At 36.4% G+C, this 23,043-nt stretch overlaps 1 protein-coding gene across 1 annotated transcript; it reads right to left on the reverse strand.

Moving 5' to 3' along the window:
* Nucleotides 1–26: 26 nt before the first annotated feature.
* On the reverse strand, nucleotides 27–22,547 carry LOC110788342 (arabinosyltransferase XEG113). Its single transcript, XM_021992977.2, has 13 exons — nucleotides 22,085–22,547; nucleotides 20,395–20,685; nucleotides 18,426–18,631; nucleotides 17,006–17,111; nucleotides 15,889–16,145; nucleotides 6,451–6,586; nucleotides 5,292–5,386; nucleotides 5,160–5,213; nucleotides 4,331–4,444; nucleotides 3,285–3,383; nucleotides 3,079–3,198; nucleotides 756–842; nucleotides 27–655 (listed from the first exon to the last, which is right to left on the reverse strand). The coding sequence occupies exons 1-13, from the start codon at nucleotides 22,251–22,253 to the stop codon at nucleotides 488–490; spliced, it is 1,902 nt and encodes a 633-aa protein (XP_021848669.1). The 5' UTR covers nucleotides 22,254–22,547; the 3' UTR covers nucleotides 27–487.
* Between the last annotated feature and the right edge of the window lie 496 nt (nucleotides 22,548–23,043).

Raw genomic sequence — 23,043 nt, forward strand, 5'->3', positions numbered from 1 at the left:
ACATAATGGATTTCAAAATTTGTTTATATTACAAAAAAATCGCGGTAAACTGCGCCATACACCATTTTTGTTTACTGGTGCTTTAGTTCAATTACATTGGAACAAATGCACCAGGATACAGCTTGGTATAAAACTAAACTGAATAAAAGAAATGTTTAGCTACAACTTATGAACCGATCTTTATCAAGATCAATGATTCAACAGAATTTTCATAAATATCCGATTCAGAATAGTATTGCAACAGCTTCCCCTGCCCTGACTGCCCTGACTGCCCTGCCCTAGAAGAGGGCAAGACTTCTCTTTGTACGCCTGAGTTGCAGCAAGCATTGCACCAATAACCAAAATATGTTCCTCTGTTAGAGTACTGCCAGCTTCCGGCCAAACATGAAGTACTGTCTACAAATGTCTGTCAGCTGATTGCATGCTTTTGTCTCTCCGTGTAATGCCTTTACAGTTCTCGTGTTGGAAGGGCGTACGGTCTAGGCAGCTATACTGGAGGGTGATCATCCTCCGGTTTTTGTGGCGGTAATGGTTTCCAGTTAGGTTTCTTATCCCAATACATATCATAATATATATGACCTGGTGTGTTATTCATCACACAACACCATATGCCTACATAACGTTTAACACGTTTCTCAAACTTCTGCTCTCTCTCCTAAATGAGCATATTACCATGTAAGTATTTACAGGAACTACGTACGGTAGCAAGCAGCATGCACACAAAAGCTAGGAAATGTTTTGAAACGGAAACTTACCTTTTCAGCAAACCCAAGGAAGGCATCCTGGATTGACATGAAATTTATAACTTTGACATTCTTGAATGGGGAGAACACTGACTTGAACTATCAAACAATTAAAACATAAGATAATCAATTGCATTGTTGAATATATTTAATAAGATAAAGGCTAGGCAGAACTGAAAAAGGAACTCACATTTACAAAACAAAAACACTCAAATAACAAGGAAGCAGAAAGTTAAAGAGTCCTTTCTCAAATTCTTTTTCTTGTGTAAGATTGTATTGTGAGTGATAAGATCACGAGGATGAGGAGGACTTGATCGGGGATTACAGGAGATGGAATATAAATGACTGGGTATTACCCATAAAAGAGGTCCAAATTTTGGCCAGCCCCTTTTGTGTATATCATCATCTCAACCAAATGCTGATCCACTTTTGTGGATTTTATCCTATCTTCTCCAGTATGAGTATCTCAAAGATGTCTAGCTCTTATTTAGTATCACAAGTTCTTATGCACTAAATACTGTACACCGTAAATTTAACTACGGAATCTTTCTCATTATACCGGCGAGGATGCCTGACCAGGGTTTAGATCTTTGTCCATCATTTCTTTCTATTTCTTTTGAATTACATGACTGGAAATCCTCCTTTCATCGGTGGCCAAAAGACCAATCACTTACTACCTAATTCCGAGTTTCAACCGAACTGCTCCATTTTTTTTTTTTTTTTTTCCTGTTGCTTTGTCTTCTTCGGACCGGACCCCCTAACCAATATGCTTAAAAGTTACCCTTATATATGTAAAAGTTCTATTTTTTAGTGATAAAATTTTTCATTTTAATAAAAATTATTTCTTCAAAATCACTGATAATGTGTAAAATTAATCATTTAACCCTCTATAAAGTTATCTATCAATTTTTTTTTTATAATATAAAACTTAGACAAAGCATATTAAAAGTTACAAAAAAAACTAGGTAACAGTTACAAAAAGCTGGTGAAAAGTTATATCATGGTGTACAAAAAATTTAATGTACACCTTGTGAGTGCAAGACCTTTTGATTTAGTATAGTCCATAACAAGAATCCTACAACACTAATCAAGAATAATGAGAAAATACATATACTAAGAGGCAATTGAAAACTTAAAATAACCTCCTTGTACATTGTGAACATTCACAACAAGATACCAAATAAAGGAAAGCATCAAGTATACAGAACAAAACTTTCAAGCAACGCGTTAGCACCCAAACTCTCATCTTTCATCTTGCAAACTAAAACCATTTGTAAATAACTTTCCTGTACTACAAGAACATTCACAACAAGAAGATGCCAAATAATGAAATCCCAAGACCCAAACAAAAAGACCACCAAAACTTTCAAGCACGTTAGCACCCAAACTATCATCTTGCAAACTAACGGCATTTGTTATTCTTCACGCTTCGTTGCCATATAAGTAACAAGCCTGGCTAATGACAGGTATCCAGAGGTAGTAAATGTTAGGGAACAATCACAAACAACGCATCTCTATTACATACTTCAAAAATGAAATGTGAAAGTAAGTCCTATTATTGGAAGCGGTGTAATACCTTGGAAATTGCAGTCAGGCTATAAAATAGACAGGTTTCAAGATAGGTGGGAGAAAGAGCATATTATGCATTTTTAAAAGGATAATTTCCAGCTCCAGACAAACATAAATAAGGTAGCAGCAGAGTAGCTAAGATAAAATCAGTTCTGGGGGGTAACACGGTAACACCATTGACTAAATGGCATGCTAGCAATGATTTAGGATAGGAAGACAGAGAAGGATGGCTACAAACAAGGCTGGCGTGGAAGGAGGCCTAAGTAAGATGATCATCTGTCACTTGGAAGGTGGGATTGTGTCTCTCAGTCTGGTTCTACATCATAAGTTCATAACCAATTTAGGAAATGTAAAACAATTTAAGGCCTTAGGAAAAGGATCAATAAAACATGATGAGTAACATCAGATAATAAACACATTAGGACAATTATAGATTTTATGAAGCACCCACGCCTATTTTAAGTACATACTAGCTTCCACTACTGCTCTCTCTCTCTGTTCTTGCAGTTTTCCTCCTCTTTTGTTTACTATGTAGCCCTTTGTTTGTGTAGAGAATTTTGTGTTGGGCTATTACTACAGGGAGACAGAGGAGATTTTATGGGATAAAATTACCAGATGGTTGGCTGTTTAAGGCAGGTGATTTCTTAAGATATCAGCAATAGGTGCACTTGTAGTGAACATCTAAGTGTATTTTACCATACCATAATAAGTTTAATCAAATTAAACGACAGTTTATCAACAATCCCCAACTATCATAAATGAATACCGTTTTTTCGCTGCCATGTTTGGGAAATCTAAGCAGTCCGGCAGCGCTAGAATTACTGGTAGCATGGCAGTCTTTTGATCCCACTTGACAAAGTTGCACATCGAGCCACGACTCCTTTACCTAGACACCAAAAAAGTCAGGTAAATTATTTTTTTAAATATGCAGTTTCTATTGGATGGATCTATCACATCCCTATATTAACATACTTTCAGGGGCAGTGCTGGGTTATCAAGAAAGGAATATTCCCTGATATCAATATGTGGGCCAAATTCTTGCTGTGACAAGTCTCGCAGCATCACGTTAACCTGCAGTAGATATTCAAATAACAATGTCAAATTTAATATACAAAAACACATGTAAATCTCAGCAACCAGATTCAAGACTTAAGTTTAAGAGTATGTAACATGAACATGTGTTTGAATCAAGTCTCCCCTGTATAAGTATAGAACACACAACGATAAACATGGATTTATATAGTCTCCTTGAAGAACCATTGTAAGTTTGCAGTTCGAAAGAATTCTAGGAAGTGGGAAGATTTTTACTTCAAAAGGAACACCCCCAACTTCACCTTTTTCTACCTTCACAAGAATCAGAAAACTCTCTTCTTCTAACGGTCAGTGCACGTAAGTTCCAAGTTCTATATACTTAGACATTGCCATGCGTCTTCTTAACTCTAGCAATTAACAGAGCAACTTTTCAGACTGAAGACATATTGAGACGCACAAACTTATTCACATTGAAACATCAATACTAATGCAATATTTATTGTCAGATTCACAACCTTTTTGGTCTATATCCAATGGAGAGAAGGCAAGAAGACAATGACATTAGCTTATTATTATTTCTTCTACTTATTTGGTCGTCTTTGTTCCAACTGTCTTTCTATTCTTCTTTTAAATATTTTTGTCTTCTCCTAATGCTTCTATGACCCTCAATCAACTTTCTATTCATAAAAAACAACTTCAATTATCTCTAGTGACTCAGTGAGTAAGTTTCTCGTAGATGAAATGCAACAGAGAACAAACAAATAGCCTGACAAGCATTTATAGGTTTTCCGTTCAAGATAAAAGTAAAAGAAAACTCTCTTGATCCTTCACATATACCAATATTGGTTATTTTCCAGGTAAAACATTCAATATTAAAACACCAAACTATTTCAAGGCCAGACTCACGCAAATGATTAAGCAAAAGAGTAAAAGCAATTAGCCTAAACAAGGATTGTAGCTGAATGAATTTTCACGCTATGCTCTACCTCAAAAACATGATCCATAGGGCAAATGAAAGGTTGCCTTGTCATGGTACCCTCCAGGATTCCAGGATGACCAAACCAAAGCCTATCCAACCTGCACCATATTGGAGGCATAACCTATAAATCATAGCAAGAAGTAAACAAGATGTCAACATATAAATTCCCAACGAGGCAATCTTAAGTCCTGATTCCTGAAGTCATAAATCACAACTGCAACTGGTAAAATCTACAAATTTGCATCACTCAATTTTTCAGATTAAAAGATGCAAGACTAGAGGACATAATAGACAAGGCACCAACACACTGCAAATCTTCAAATTATTCGAGTATAAACAACTTATGTACTCTGGGAACGCAAAAAATACAATTTGACCATCGTCTTCTCTATAGAAGGGGTCTGTTCTTGTTGACAGAACATAATAACAGATTAGAGGTTAAAATGGTCAAGGCAACTCACAAGAATATATGTAAAACTCTAGGTACTTCTAAAGTACAAAGTTTGTTGAAATCCCGAGGAAGGGGGAGACAAAAAAAAAAAGAAAAAAAAAGGAAAGAAGCTGAAAAAGGAACTAATACATCTAATGCCGATGTGGTATATCCTCTTGTCAAAATGTATATTTATTATAAAGTTTCTATCTGTTAACCTCCCTTTTTCCTATATGTACTCTCTCTAATATATTTTAGTTCGTGCTTAATATTAGGATGATGTATCACAATTGATAATTATGAACTTAAAATAAACAGAATCAAATATTCATTTTGAGTAGAGATGCACATCGACAGCCACAATTACAAAAGATATGCATTTACGAACAGTCAAACGTGTTCTCACCAGGGTACGATTCAGCAATGACGCGATAGCAAGTGCTGTTCGTATCTGTTTCATCTGAAGAAAAGCATAAAAGGTCATTAAGCAGATGTCATACATAGTAGCAACTACAGACATCAGCAATTTACATTGTACCTGATAATTAACAACATCAAAGTGTGACTCAACACTATGCTCTCCATCTAATAACAAGCTCCTCGGAATGGATGGCTTAAAGGACAAGAAACCTCCTGCATTAGATTCAACAGAGGTGGCAGATCATCTATGTTCCAAACTTTCAAATACAAAGCAAAGAGCTTATGCAAGGGCTAAGAGATGAACCCGAGAACAATGCTAAATCCAATGTATTGTTACTACCGCTAGAAGATAAGAAAGTTTATAATCATTGTTAACTTCTAACTTTTCTAGATTTATATGCTTTAATCAATATATGATTATGAAGAACAATACTGGACTCAGACACTTTTCCATCAGATTTGATAATAGACAAATAGCCAATCCATATCTCCCAACGAACACACATGTACTTCTTTATAAAATAAATGTCAATCAACACCAAAGACAGGCTTAAACACTACCCTATAGAGGTCCACAGAAGCCCAAATCGAAACGGCCAAATACTTTGACAAGAGGAACTTCCACTTAAAAGACTGTCAGACACACATCACATATTTCACGTGAGACCATTAACATGCCCATCCTGAATTTCTTTGAGGGTACAGGATCCTTTATCTTCAGGTTTTTTTGTTCATTCAGTAGAAAGATAGGACAAACAAGCCCCTCACTCAGTATTCGACTGGTTTGAAGGGAGAGGGGGAGGGGGGGGGGGGGGGGGGGGAAGCTTACTGTAGTCTGTCGGGGCAAAGCAATACAGTTAGGAAACCTCACAATTTTCAACTCTTCTCATGAAATACATGTCAAATGACTAAGAGCCTTTAAAGTAAGAAGGCATGCATAATTTCCCTTCTTGCCAATCAATAGCAACATAGGACAAACAAACCCCTCACTCAATTTGTTGTCCTAGTTAACAGATTTAAAAAGATTAAGGAATGAGGAAATGGACCGAAATATAAATTTGCAGTGGAACTGAACCACCAGGAGGGTTAATATGAAACATACTAAGGCAATCACTATGAAATAAAGAGAATACAAAAATGCAAGTAATAAATCACCAACAAGCATGAAAGAGGTTTGTTTCTAAACATGAAAGAGAAGAAAAAGGTGAGGTACAAGCAGTCGTCTTTTTGCTACATGAAATGAAGCACATATATTATGGGAAGTCTGGCCAAAGTACCTGGAGAGTTATAGTACTCAGGTGGATCATAAAACAACATGGCTTCTCGTAATCGATGGCGTTTTCCTTCAGTACCAGCGTACTGGAATGTGGTATGCACTGCATACGGCTCCAGTTTAAATTGTTGATACATTGCCTGTGAAATAAGTATCACTCTATAAATCATTCTCAAAAATGTGTCCTTACATACTACAGCGCAGAATTTTTATTCAAACTCCTGGACCCTATTAAGCCAGACATAAAGATTAGTAGTCCGCAAATCAGAATGCAATACATACAGATGGCTTTTCTGAGATACTGAGGAGAGTTTGCTGAAACGAGAATGTGTACAATTAAGAGTATAGAAGACAAAAGATCTGTTACAATTGCGCCTATTAATAAAACAGACTATCTGGAAACAAAGTCCCTAGAAAACACAAGTGGGGAAAACCGACAAAGAGGCAGCAGGAGTCATATTTTCAGGGACAACCTGGTATCTAAAGCTTCAATCACTGTGTTCCAACCTAATACGCCAGATAACAGCTGACAAATGGAGAAATATTTCCAGGGACAACCTGGTATCTAAAGATTCAATCACTGTGTTCCAAGATCTTTCCCTGTAAAATTAAGCTGACAAATGGATTCCAACATTTGAGGTGGCTATTGTACACCAAACCTACTACCCCTGTCTACCCCGTCCTTCATCCCCAAATAATAGACCACATCCTAGTTTAGGCCATCCCAAATATAAAGGCCAATTTCTAGATTCAGTATGTTAAATTTATTTTTCAGTATGATGATGACACCATTAAACAAAAATTCCAAAAAAAAAATCAATTGGTATGGTGCACATGTAAAATGTTTATAGCCAACGGATAATTATTGTACTTAGCTCAACTCCTTAAAGATGATTAACCATATACGGCCTGGTATTAGGTATAAAGGGAGTAATTCAGGTTGATCAAGACATCCAAGCAAGGTGCAATAACAGAAGAGATGCTAATTGTTCTGGCTACAATTAAAGTGCAAAACATAAATCCAGGAACAATGCCTGATATAGGCTCCTCTTCAACAGCAGGTTGCTGGTTACACTAAGAACAATCATTATACAACACTAACTATACTCAAAATGGTCACTCAAGGGAAATATTTGACTCTGCCTGGTACTTCTCCAAATGAATTGCCAACATAATGGGTGTCAAACAAGCAGGGGTAACAAGTGGAGAATAAAGTTCTGAGCATGACTTGCTCTATATTATCAACACTCCAGACCCTAGTGTCTGATCCAGCAAGGGAACAAAAATCAAAAGGTTCCTAATCTAACTTCCTCAAATCTTCTCCTGAAACAAAAACGTACAAAATTGAATCTTTCTTTTAGTGCATAAACTTCTTTACGGAAATTACTTACTTAGACAGGTACCTGACTCCTGAGTAATATAGGTTGGGTAAATGGGACATCTTCCCTTAAATTATCCCCCCATGATGAATTAAGTAATCCAATCTGACTCAAAATCCACCTTAATGGACATTAACTTCTCCATAAGTGCATATGTGACTTACTTGTCGTCGTTGTCGACCACTCAACCATTATGAACAACCTACTAGCAGGAAACAATACAAATTCGGAAGACACAGTGCCAGAAGTAGCTCCGCCTTAGAAATTATTAAGCTATATTAGGAATATTAAATATTATGTTAATATTAGGATTGCCATATTAGTATCCTAATATTAGGATTAACATAATATTAGTATAATATCTTAAAATTAGGATTACCATATTATTAGTAGTATTATCTTAATATATCTAAGAATAGTTAGGTTGAAAATAGTTAGGAATTGTAATATATATATTCATTAATTTAATAAGAAGGAAGGTGGCTCTTTGCGTCATATTTGTCATGGTATCAAGAGCAAGGTAAGATTTTTTTTTCCTCCGCAAATTTGAGGAGAGAAATAAGGTGAGTTTTGAGGTCGTGTAATGACGAAGGATGATGAGGAAACTCCGCCACCGAAGGATGAACTTGCGAAGGAATACTATCTAGGATCATCTGATGGTCCAGGAAATATACTTACACCTATTAAACTTAGAGGCTCCAAGAACTACGATGAGTGGTCTACATCGGTTCGTAGAGCTTTGATTTCGAAGAGAAAATTTGGCTTCATTGATGGATCAATCAAAGAACCAACAACATACCCGGATAGACTTGCAGATTGGATTGCTGTCCAATCTATGTTGGTATCATGGATCACACACACGTTGGAGGAATCGTTGAGATCAACCGTAGGAGATTATGATAATGCCGAAACTTTGTGGCTTCACCTGAAGAAGCGCTTCTGCGTGGTCAGCGGCACACGTGTCTGCAAATTAAAAACAAGCCTCGGTGAATGCAAGCAGGGAGGTAATGAGACAGTAGCTGAGTATTATGGCAGGCTGTCCATTATCATGAAGGAACTTGTGAATTATGCAAGGGTACCTAAGTGTGATTGTGGAGGTTGCACGTGTGGTATTGCAGCGCAAGTAGCGGAGATTAGAGAAGAGGATCATTTACATTATTTTTTGATTGGGCTTGACAAACCTTACGAAGCCATCCGAGCCTATGTTACTCCGAGTCTCCGACACGGCGTCCGGCAGTGGGTGTCGGTGTCGACACGACCCGACCCGCGACACGACACTCGACACATGTCCGGGGAGGTGTCGACACCGGTGTCGGAAAAGAATCCAAAAATCAGGTGTCGAACTCTTTCTCTTTGTTGTAGATCTGAACTTCACCGGAAAAATAATGGGCTTTGATCTCCTTGGTGAGGCGAATCGGCCGGAAAAAATGGCTGAAATAAGGGTCAGGAGAGAAAGAAGAAAGAGAAGAAAGAAAACAGAAAGAAGGGTTGAGGAGAGAGAAAGAAGAAAGACAGAAAGTGGGTTGTGGTCCAACCCTTCATCTTTTATTAAATTTTTTTAGTATTAAAGTTCTGTAGCTGAACAGTGAGGGAATCTTTTAGCTTTTTGAGGGCTTTTTTTTAGTTTTTACGGAGTAATAACTGCTCGTATTCCGTATTTTATTTTTTGTTTTTATTTTTTTACACCATTCACCTTTCCTAGATAAGACTTTTATCTTCCCTATACAAAGACTTTTATCTTCCCTATACAAAGACTTTTATCTTAGCCTATTAAAGAAGTACATAATACCATATACTTTTTTTTTAATGTTTACTTTTAGAAATTTTTAATTTATAAAAAGTGTCGATTTTTTTCCGACACTTTATATGGTAACCGTGTCTAAAACCCTAGTCAAGTGTCTACAAAAATTTGGATCGAAGTGTCGGATACTCCGACACACGTGTCTGACACGACACCGACACCCGTGTCTGAGTAACATAGATACGAGCCCAATTACTAGGACAGACGCCTCTACCTTCGATAGATGAAGCATACCAATCAGTGACTAATACTGAGGATTTACGAATAAAGGAAGGCCATCAACGTGAGGGTAACATTATCGCTTTCAAGACTGAGGTACGAGGTAAGTCGGGTTATCGAGATCATGCCACTAGATTTTGTAACATTGCAATAGGGAAGGCCATGAGGATGAGACGTGCTACCAGCTAGTTGGCTTTCCCGAATGGTGGGATGATAGGAGAAAAGGAGGACGAGGCTCTGGCCGTAACAATAGTAGAGGCGGTCGTGTAGGAGGCAATGGTGTCACAGGGCCAAGTAATCAAGGGGCAGTAGGTGGTGTGCGAGCTAACAAACTCACAAGCCAGGGACATCAAACTTCTTTTGCTGCTTTTGGGATGACCGAAGGGCTAGCAGGAGTATCCTCCACTCAAGTCCAGCAGATTATTGACCTGTTGACATCCAAAACCAATATGAAATTGCAAGGTATATGCGATAATAATTTATTATGGATCGTTGATACGGGAGCATCAAATCATGTTACAAACGACCTCTCAATATTGATGAATGTGCGGACGATCCAAAATTGCCCTGTAGGCCTCCCAGATGGACAATTCACTAATTCGAATCAAATTGGTTCGGTGGAATTGAATGGAGGATTAATACTTGATAATGTGTTATTTGTACCTACTTTAAATTGCAATTTAATTTCTGTGACGCAATTGAGTGATGAATCAAACTGTGTGATTCAATTTACTAACAAGATATGTGTTATACAGGACCGGTTGACGAGGAAGATGATTGGCCTAGGTGAACGAAGGGATGGACTTTATTTTTTTCGTGGAACTCCGTTGGTCAAGGTGTGTGCGGTTGAGACAGAATGTGTGGTCGAACTGTGGCATCAACGAATGGGGCATCCATCGGAAAGAATTGTGAAGCTTCTTCCTCCTGTGAGTAATGTTGTTAGGAGAAATAATAATGTATGCGATGTTTGTCCTCGTGCTAAGCATACTAGGAGTCCTTTTCCTGTTAGTGAAAATAAACCTGGCTCTGATACCATGACAAATATGACGCAAAGAGTCACCTTCCTTCTTATTAAATTAATGAACATATATATTACAATTCCTAACTATTTTCAACCTAACTATTCTTAGATATATTAAGATAATACTACTAATAATATGGTAATCCTAATTTTAAGATATTATACTAATATTATGTTAATCCTAATATTAGGATACTAATATGGCAATCCTAATATTAACATAATATTTAATATTCCTAATATAGCTTAACATCCCCCCTCAAGGTGGAGCATGTAGATCTCGAATGCCCATCTTGTCAAGAAAAAATAGGAGTCCTTTTCCTGTTAGTGAAAATAAACCTGGCTCTGATACCATGACAAATATGACGCAAAGAGCCACCTTCCTTCTTATTAAATTAATGAATATATATATTACAATTCCTAACTATTTTCAACCTAACTATTCTTAGATATATTAAGATAATACTACTAATAATATGGTAATCCTAATTTTAAGATATTATACTAATATTATGTTAATCCTAATATTAGGATACTAATATGGCAATCCTAATATTAACATAATATTTAATATTCCTAATATAGCTTAACATCCCCCCTCAAGGTGGAGCATGTAGATCTTGAATTTTTTCTTGACAGGATGGGCATTCGAGATCTACATGCTCCACCTTGAGGGGGGATGTTAAGCTATATTAGGAATATTAAATATTATGTTAATATTAGGATTGCCATATTAGTATCCTAATATTAGGATTAACATAATATTAGTATAATATCTTAAAATTAGGATTACCATATTATTAGTAGTATTATCTTAATATATCTAAGAATAGTTAGGTTGAAAATAGTTAGGAATTGTAATACTCCCTCTGTCCCAGATTAGTTGTTACACTTTCTTTTTTCGTCCGTCCCAGATTAGTTGTTACACTTCTAAATCAGGAATGACCCCACAATTATTATATTGTCTCTCTCTTCCCACTAATTTTCTTTTTGTCCCCACCCCCTCTCTCATTCAATTAAAAAATTTCCCCACTAACTCCCATCACATCTACTTTTTCAGTAAAATAACAATTGATAACCAAACAACCACTTATTATCTAAAACTTTGTGCAAAGGTAAGTGTAACAACTAATCTGGGACGGAGGGAGTATATATATTCATTAATTTAATAAGAAGGAAGGTGGCTCTTTGCGTCATATTTGTCAGAAATAGAGACACTTATAAACCCACTAAAATATTTTTTATATCACATTATAAAGCCCTAACTACCCATTTATAGGCTAGAAAACATTAGCCCAAGCCACCAAAATTCCCTATACTTATCGCCAAACCTGTATATGTGAAATCCCTAAGCCTTTCCAGCTTTCCCCAACCCCAGACCAAAGAAATTCAATTGCTGTCTATTCAATCCCCTGTGCAGCTAACCCATGATTCTAAACAAGGTTAGCAAAACAAAATACAAACGGGGTGAAAGTAAGGAAATTGGTTAAAAGTAATGCACCTCCAAGAGAATAAAAGGCGCCTTTAACACATCTAACCTCTAAGAAATCTTCTCAGCAAAAGATACATAAAATGAGGATTCATAGGATCTCCTCACTAAAAAGAGCACCTCATAGGTTAAATTGTTTAATCCCCTATCAAGTACAGAACCATATTGATGTAGATGCAAGCGACACAAAATTGACTTGATTCTTATGTTTTCCGTTAGATTAATTTGGATGTTATCATGGGTTAGAGGAAGATGATTTGAATTCCATGCTTGAAGAAACTAGAGGACAATTTTTTTTTTCAAGAAGGGAGTATAATGCAAGAGCATGCATGGTGATGCGTGGATGATTACCGTTTCAAGACTCTTCATATCTCTTTATTGCTTAATTAGATTTTGCTCATGAGTTTTTGGTCTCACTTGAGACGGTTTTCTCATTTTGGGAAATTTCATTTTGATGTATGTTAGATTTCCTAATTCAGTTAGGAGTAGAAGTTGGTTTCCTAAACCTATTAGGATTTGGTTTTAGGTTTTCTATTTTGAATTGGATTAATTTTCCTACTTGCACTAGGATTAGGTTTCCTTGTTGTTTTAGGACTAGGATTAAGTATAAAGCTTCCAGAATATTCCCGCACTCTATTCCCTATAAATAGAGGTGCTTATGCTTGTTTTACACACAATTCAGAAATCAATAAACTTCAGAGCTTTGCTTAATCAAATCGAGAGTTTTGATCTTTCGTTGCTTGTGTTTAATTCTAGTAGTGGCTTGAACGTAAGTAAACTTTTGCTTAATTTCAGCCTTTCAGGAGTGTTTCTAGGACTTAGGTCTCATACTTAGGATTCAAGAGTGATCTTCTAGGCTAGGGGATTCGATTGGAACTTCAAGAGTGATTTACCAACTTGAAATATCAGTTACAATTTGTGTGAGTTAGATTGCAATTTAGTGGTCTTATTTACGCATCACATATGTCCCAGGCATTTAGATTATGACCAGACAACACCCGGAAAGCCTATAGAATTTTCTTAATACATCAAGAGCAAATAGTAGTGTCGGCAGATTATAGACCGGAAGCACAACAACAATATCAGCCCCCACCTGATTCTATCAATCCTAATCTCAAATATCAACACCAACTGGAAATCGAACTGTGCATAAAGTTGGTTCTTTTTTCCTTCAAAACAGAGCTTATGAACATCAACCACTTTAAAACAAAAAAGAAGAAGAGGGAAGATGGCTTTGTGTAACCATTAAGCTGCCGTCGCCAGAAATGAAATAAAATCGAGCAGAAATCAAATGGCAGGTATATCTTCTTCCACTAGGACATATCACAAAACCATTCCTGTCAAGTGTCAACAGCTATCTTATCCAGAAAGTTAAGATCCTATCATAGGCCATTTTGAAGTTGTCAATACCAGCCCACTGCATGCATCCCTTCAGGAAGCACCAATCAATGAATTGCTCATTAGCAAGTAACAAAAACTCATCCAAACCAATTGAATGCACCTATCAATCCAACCCAAACACCAGTTCAAACACAACTCCATCCAACCTATGCACTCATCATCTTAATTCAAACACCACATTCTTCCCAAAATTTCTTACCCTCCCAAGATCAGTAACTGAATTTCATTTCCACATCCAAGCCAAGCACTCTTACTGACACTTACCAATATGCTACAACACCAGAGGCAGAGTTTTGAGGATGATAAGTTGCTGCACCTGAATTCATTGATTAAGCACCAGGAGTATACACCAAATCTCAACTCAGCAGCTCGTTCTTAGCCAGTGCAAGAGTGGGAACATTGACCATTGCTGCCGAGGCCGTGAATTCTGTGCTAATTACTACCCACCTTGAGGAGGACAAGGTGGAAGTTTAGGGGGCCAGTATTGCAATGAATCAAGTGTAAGGAAAGGGCACAATAGGTAGTGAGTGGTATTTGGTAGAAGACAAATTAGGTAGGTGTAGTAGAATGGTTATAAATGCTGGCACATTAAGTTATGGGAGGGATGTTGAGAATTTGGTAAGCTTAGGCTTTGGAGTTCGGAGAGTGGTGCCCCAAGTCACTAAACCCGGAGATTGGTGGCCTCAAGTCACTACCTACTATCTAGTATAGTAGTATCCTATTTTATGTTCATCATCTATCAAGCATATTAATATATTTTCTGCCATTATTATTATGCTCAAGAATATCAGTTCTTACATAGTTCCAGAAGAACATAACAGAAGATTGCAAAGAAAATCGACAGAGACTTATTTCAGAAGTAAACATCTTTTATTCTTATACATAGACAACACATCCATACTATGATTCAAGTATGCATAATGTTGTTCTGATATCCGCAATTCCGCATTGAGGATTTGAGGCACTCAATAGTCAATAGTTAAGTTTACAAGGTCTTGTGGAGTACAAATCTCCATCAAAGTGCTGGATTGAACAAAATCGAGAAGGGAATTTACAGGAGAGAAGGTAATAAGCCCATTGATTCACCTAGCTGAAGCTGAGAGAATAAAAAAAACTTGATCCCCCGCTTAGTTTGATAAATCATCAAGTCAGAAAAATTGACCATCAAGTTGGTTTCTGAGGAAAGGCTTTGTCAGGAAGTTAAGCAGTGTTGAGGGAGCTTTATTAGTTGGAAGAAATAGTGTCTTATTTGGTCAAGCATGAGTCATTTCTATCTTTTGTTGGATTTCTAGCCCGAATATCAAAAAGTTTCTGAACTATTCAGATTAGCAGCAAACTGTTCATTGTTCCTGAACCGTTTATGAGGCCAACCTCAATCATTCAGCTTTCCAGCTAATACTCCCTCCGTCCCAAATTACTCGTTACACTTACCTTTGCACGAAGTTGTAGGTGATAAGTGGTTGTTTGGTTATCAATTGTTATTTTATTGAAAAAGTAGATGTGATAAGAGTTGGTGGGGTATTTTTTAATTGGAGATGAGAGGGTGTGGGAAAAAATTTAGTGGGAAGAGAGAGACAATATAACAATTGTGGGGTCATTCCTAATTTAGAAGTGTAACAAGTAATCTGGGGCAGACCAACAAGTAATCTGGAACGGAGGGAGTACTATGAAGGTCTATCTAAATCTTAGTATATCCAAAAGCAAGGCATGGGTGGAAGGTGTTACTGAATATGAATGTGTTTTGTGACTTACACTGCACTTATGGTGATATTTGATGAAACCCATACATGAATGGAAATTTCACGGTTCAGCAACTGATCATTGTTTATGTGCTCAATGCACCCTTGACACTGCGCATAAACTTCTGTAATTCTACCTTGCTTTTGGGATTCAAAGTAGGTTGACAATGACAGTGGATCTTGTTCTGGTCTGACCCCATAAAGGGCACACGGGTAGAAATGAAAGGTATGATCCCAACCAACTCCCTCCCTCTTAAATCATCCAAGTTTAATTTTGTTAAGAAACTAATCAAAACTTATCCTTCAAGGATGCTCTCCTAATCTCCCTCTGTCCCTATTCTAGGCATGAAGATACGTCAAAACTGCATAAAAGAACTGAAGAAGAAAATGTACCTGAATAAAATAGGTATGTCCACTACAGAATATGCTGGATGGAAGGAGCCCCAGCTTGAGATTTCCATCATAAGCATAGAAAAGACCACTTTCATCATCAACAGAAGGTCCAAGCTGCATTCGTAAAATATCATTGAACCCATTCTGATCCCATATCTTTTCATCAGCGAGTAGCAACTCTTTCCAATGTTTAGCCAACTTCTTTGAAGATTCTGTCGGTCTCCAGTGAAAGATTCCTATATTGTATGCACCACTAACTGTTGGACAGATATAACAATGAGTACCATATATATTGAGCAAAGCATATATATCTATGAATCTTATATCGCGGAAAGCAATGGTACATGCATTGTCATTTAAAAAATGGAACAACCCACTAACATCAAGAAACCGGCCCAAGGATCATAAACAACCATGGAAACCCATTAAACTTCGAACTAGTTTTTAAGGGAAGACATTCTTCAGCATTATCATGTTTAATGGTTAAGGCACCCTAAAATCAAATTGATTTCTGCAATCATTTGAATCAGACCTCGCCCCACGTATACAAGATCATTGGGACTAAAAGAAACTACTGGCTTCGGTTTGGAAATGAACACCAGCAAAAAGAAAAAGAAAAGCCCACGCACCAGATTAAGAGAGAGACAACTGACAAAACCTATATAAAAATCATACATTCCATAAAGCCTTTGAGGTACATTATAAGGCTTCCAATGACACGAACACACCAGGATACCTTTTGTGAATGTGAAAAAAATCTAAATTGACCTCGTACACTGATCACATAAACTATAAGCTAAGTAACCTTTTTAAAATACCATAAAAAATATACAATCAAAATAATCTGCCTTCATTAATACAGGATTAGAAAAAGAAAAAAATACACTAGAATTCTTGACGAAAACTGAAGGAAAGGAAATATAAGGTCCACAAGAAAAGCTGTTCCAGCTGATACATGTATATCACAAAAAGTTGTATAAGAAGATAAAATATTATGTGTATGATTAGAGACTACAGAGTATGTACCAGATCTTTTGCTATTAAGATTGTAGAATATTTTTGTGTGATAACTAGTAAAACAGTATTCAGTAACTAAAATAAATTCTAACAGACTCACCTTGCTGCCAAACATCCAACCTATCATCAACCACTGTTGGTATAACTTGATCAGTTGAAGTCAAAACATCTGCTTCAGGAAATCGAGCAAAATATGGAAGGGGGTTCTGTTACATGAACATGAAACGTTACCAAGGGGAAGACAATACATAAAAGAAAGAATATAAGAGAAGCAACCCGAAAGATAAGGATCATAAATTTGTTGAAAAACTGGCAAAGAAGTAGTAACCATAAAATGTGCATTGCAGGTTTTGCAGCCACAAGCTAACATAGAGGTCTCAAGGAACACAATCTTTTTAACTTCAAATATTGTTCTGAACATTTGAACGAGAAAAACACGGATAGTTGTATATCTTTCATATCTTTACATTCATGTGAACTTAAAAAGTGTTTGAATATAAATATAGGGACCCAATTAAAGCATCGTAATAATGACCCTCAAAACCATGGTTTGCAACCTAAGTCTAGAATTATGTGTTTAATGAGGCAACCGAAAAAATAGTTTGGAGCTGCTTGAATTTAGAATGTTGCATGGTAGTCAAACATAAGTTGCGGCACTAGAAGTAGTGTAAAGGGAAAGTTTAGCTCATTAATTGAATCGCACAATGACACTCGAATACAGAAATGAGGGTTGAAGTCATAGCTTGGGATGCGGAGTGAAAAACTATAGTTACTATTCCCTCAATCCCATATTAGTTCGTACACTTTCCATTTTCATCTGTCCCACATTAATTTTTACACTTTCCATTTTGGAATAGACCCCACAATTATTTTAGTATCTCTCTCCTCCCACTACCAAAAGGTTAGGGTCCTACACACTCTCACATTCAATTAAAAAAAATACTCCACTATCTCCTATCACATCTACTTTTCAATAAAATTACCTACTATCTCCTTTTACGTCTACTTTTTCAATAAAATAATATTTGATAACCAAACGACAACTTATCTCCTAAACTTTGTATCCTGATAAGTGTAAAAACTAATTTGGGAGGGAGGGATTATAATTTTAGAATTACCACATTTAAAGTGTCCCTTTAGTGCATCTTACAATATAAATGGTCCAAAAATTAGACAGAATAAAGTATCCTATAATCTAGACAACTCCAACACATTCCTTTCTTAAGTTTGACTTATTTGAATTTTGTACGAGTAAAAGCAAGCTACTAGCCCGATCATTGTGGTGAGGGGCCAAGGCCCTTATACCATTTGGATGCTAGTCACCTACCAATAAACTCTAGAAAGACGATCCACGCATAAAATTAAATAAAACAAACCTTAACTTTTCCATTCCAGTTGCAAGATAATGGCTATTCCACTGTTGAATCTAGAGCGCCACTCTAATGATTGAAGGCAGCAAAATATGCAAAAAGATTTAATCCCAAACATAGAAAAACAATAGAATGAGTGAAAAAGGGTACCTTCAACCAAACCATGTCCGTGTCACACATCAGTAATTCATAGCCAAAAGGAAGAATAGAATCTATTAAAATAACCTTCTCCCTTCCCATTTTATGAAAAGTTGGTGATCCCCATCCCACATCTATAGTGCTCATGTGACTTCCCATATCAAAAACTGGAATGCCCTTCCAATACAGTGCTTCCAACAATTTAGTATCCATCGCACCTACAGTAACAACAAGTTAAATAAGACTTCTTATTTCTATATACCACAATAGATGTATATGTTCCTGCTTTAGTTAACTAAACGAGCCCTGTGCTTCCTCCACAACAAGCTCCAACGCCTTCCCCCCCCCCCCCCCCCCAACAAAAAAAAAAGAAGAATAGAACATTTCCAAATATCTGTGTTCTGTCCCCTATCTCTTCTCATTCATCTGACATCCTTTTCTTCTTAAGAAAAGATCGAAGCCGGTTTCAGTGGGAATTAGTTAACCCTGGGAAGAGTGTAGGTTCAACCCCTACTATGCTTGATGTCAACCCATTTGCACAAATCAATGGCGTTCGTACTCAATAATCCGTCATCTCTTAAACAGTTTCTACCTACTTTTATGCTTCTTCCACATGAAGCTGTAAATATTTGTATCCCTATGACTTAAAAGATCACGTGAAGTTAAAATATTAACAGCATGTTCCTTCTAAAAAGAATCTTGCTATTCGTACATACTGTTTATAATATATAAATTGCATAGTAATTGTGTGTGTATGACTGTGTGTGTGAGTGGCTGAGTGCATGCGCGTTAATTCGTTTATGTGTGTGTATTTGATGACAAAATTCCGCATGACTAAACAACTTCCAAGTAGTTTTCGAATTCCACAAGTTTGTAGACTCTTTATACTATTATTCAGCAATCTACATAGATAAACGTAATTATCTCATATAGTTTCATAATATTATACTCAGATACTCTTATATACTTTAGACTAGTAGATCAATCTTATCTTTTGAAGTTTCCATGATTCTATATCTTCCATAAAAACGATTTTTTTAGTTATTAAGACACACAAAAACGTTACATGTAAATGGGAAGCCATGTTTCGGACAAGGTGTCTACGTTATAGATATTCTGTATGAGTGTACTACCTCCTGGTTCTTTTAATCTATTCCCTTGACTTTCATCAATACCAAATTACCAATGTTACCATACATTTTAGGAAAGAGAGGTAAGTTGTGACAATGACATGCATAAAGTAGTGTATGTGAAAGTAAGTTATGGGTTCATTGTCTAAAATTAGTAAGTTAAAAATGTGTATATTTTAGAAAAATAAGAAAAGAGACGTGAGTAAATTAAAAAATAAAAAACCCCGTAAGGAGTATGTAGTAAACATTTTGGTGTCTTATGGCAAAAAGAATATCATTTTGTTTTACGGAATGTGTAAAAAACACAATTTAGAACAACAAATTAGAATGGCTCTTCGCTGAAAGTAACACAATTTCATACAAGTATATGTTTGTCGTCAAAACAGCTAACAAAGTCAAAAAGTTAAAAATATACTTTTGCTTTGAATTATAAAGGAGTGAAGGACAATAGCAAATGGTTCACTAACTTGTCCTTTAACTAATTCTTATCAAGTACTCTGTAGTAGTCCGTAGTAGGTTAGTCAAAAGGGTATCAAAGTGAAATACTCTTAACATTACAAGGGTCGAACTTGCGAATTGAACATTTTACCTGTTCGAGCATTGTATAAGGCACCGAGTTAAACATGATGAATCATATAGAAATTATGAACTCGAGTAAGAATGCTTAACAGTGAGGTCACAGCAAATACAGCCCACTAATTGGAACGGGGATGGAGGCACATTATATAGCAAAATTCAAAGCTACGGAAGATACTATCAGGATAAATTCAGTTTTCAACTAAAATAATCTGAACGAAGCTGATCAAGAAACAAGACTTTTCTGGCAAGACGTTGAGGTTAAAAGAACTCACCAACTAGGAGGTTTGACAAACCCAGATCAGTCAAGTGTTTAACCCAAGTCAGGATAAAATCCATGAAGGCATAGTTTCCAAAAGTGACTATGATTGTATTATCCTTCACCCTCTGCTCCACCAACTCTTTTCTCAACCGAAAGGAATCAATAGGTGGCATTTTCTTAGATTTAGGGGGAGGCTCCCATATAGGCTTCAAATTTGTGCTCTGGGGATTGACAGGAGACACTGAGTGTGTGCTTAAACCTGTTGACGGAGAAGAGTTTGGTGCTTGTAGAAGAGAATCCCCTCCTGAAATATAATTCAAAACAGATGTAGCTTAATCAAGTTGTTGATTAAACCTTTGGAAAATTATTCGCTTTTTCATGAAAACATGAATGCACAATTATATGGACTTAGATGACTTAGATAAATTGGGAACTGAAAATTCAACCAAATCAAGGTATGTCCCCCTGTTGTCAATCGAACAGGTTCCTGAAGATGAGAATCAAAAGATCTTGCCTCAAATCTTCATCCAGCATCCTCCCTCCCCACCTCCCCCCCCCCCCCCCCCCACACACACACACACCTTCACCCTTAAATAGCTCTTTCAAGGAAGTTTCTGACAGCCTGGCACCTGCCCACGGATGGAGAATAAAGCCTTCACCTTACACATTCAACCATGCTACACATGTGCCTTCCTTTATATTGACTACAGCAAGACCGTGTCACTTCTACATCCACATTTTCTCTTTTTCTTACCCTATCTTAAAGTGAGACCATCCATATTAACATGCTCACTTTTAAAACCATAAAACAGCACAGGAGATAACACCTATCGAACATCATCTGGTTTTACTTCCATGGGTATCTAACTAACTCCCAGTATACCTTTCCAATTATCTGTCTGCGTACAACATGAAAGCCTATGTTTTTGAAAAGTAGTCCAGGGGCAGGAATATTTCAAATTCCAGTAACTTATCCCACACCATTGACAACCCCTGCAAGATTTTCCCTCCACATAGTAACTTATATTCATTCACAAAAGAACCAAAAATGTTCTGAGTTCTCCCTCCTTAATTCAAACTACTACTCTTCATTGAGTTCATCTCTCAAAAACTATGCACTGTGGAATGGTAATGAAATTTACCATTGTAAACATTACCATCACTCAAACTTGCTTAACATACCAAACGAAGTGCAATATAACTTTAAACTTTAAAGTAATAGAAGGTTGCTTATAAGATACGGAGTACGGAGTATCCATGAGCAAAGCATTGTCTAATTTTACAATCAAAGGAAAGCTCATCCCAAAACCAAAGATCGGAAATTTCACAAGGGAAAACGAAAGCATTATTGAATATCTAATTTATAATGCATTCCTGCACCTCAAACACAAAAATGTTCCCCCATACCCCGATCCTCGTATCCTAATTCACTCACAATACATTTCCATAAAGCTACCTCAATTGAACACTTAACCTATCAATCTCGAACTCAAAAGCACCACTGATAGCAAAGAAATCGCAAACCATTGTCCAGAAAGTGCAATCACTCCACATACTTACCTTTAAACACATAAACATAACAAATATTTAAATTCCTACTAATAAAATCTACACATGGTTCAAAACTGCAATAAGTTCTACTTCAATCAACAACAAAAATCGTAAAATCAGAGCATGAGAGATAAAAAGAGATGGATAATTACTTGAAGGCGAAGTGGAGATAGAAATTCGAGCATCGGGAGGCTCGGATGAGTAAATAGCAGAAAAAACATAAAATGAAGAGAAGATGATTCCGACAATCACAGTTGCATAAATTGTAACAAATAATGGCTTCGATTTTGCAGCTTCTTGGCATGGATTTTCCAACGCCATTTTTAATCTTCTCCGATCACCAAATCAAAATGATCATCAAAAAATGTTGTTTATCTGCCCAGACTAATGAGATTATTATTAATGAATCAATGAATTTCTAAATTAAAAGATTGGTTACAAATTTGTTGTGATCATTGTGAAGAAATTGGGGAAGATCATCGGAAATTAGGGTTCGGTGAATTTAGGTTAATTTAATAGTTTTGATGAAGATTGGTTTGGGCGCCCAAAAAGTGAGAGTGACGACGAGTTCGTCTTCAGTAAGTGGAGTGTGGAATATTCAAACGTAAAAGAACAAGGTTGTTTGTCTGCTTAATTTTCCTAAAATTATTAATTAATGAAGAAGATTGGTTTAATTAGGTTGATTAAACAAGAAAAACACTACACTTATATTATAGACAACTCTTGCATATTCTTATGGTGTGGGACTTGGGTTGTCATCCCAACATATTATTAGTATTATACATGAAATTTATGTAAGAATATACAAAGTATTTGTTTTCCTCCGAAAATATGCAAATCATGTTTAAAATCAAAGTGTTGCGTAGATATTTCATATATTTAGCACAATTATGGCACTTCTAAACAAATTCAATTCTAAGGAGCCGCCCCATCTTGTGTCTCTCTCCTCTGCTTTTCTTTCTCTAGGGTGTACAAAAATTAGGGTTTTTTAGGTTGGAAATAGTCAAATCACTTTAGATATTTGGTTGTTTTCGACTCAATTCTCTTTAATTTTTAGTTTAATAAACTACACTTTATAAACTACACTTTATGCATGTAGTGAGTTTCTTTA

Source organism: Spinacia oleracea, chromosome 6, assembly GCF_020520425.1.
Source record: "Spinacia oleracea cultivar Varoflay chromosome 6, BTI_SOV_V1, whole genome shotgun sequence".
NCBI classification, from domain to species: Eukaryota; Viridiplantae; Streptophyta; class Magnoliopsida; order Caryophyllales; family Amaranthaceae; genus Spinacia; species Spinacia oleracea.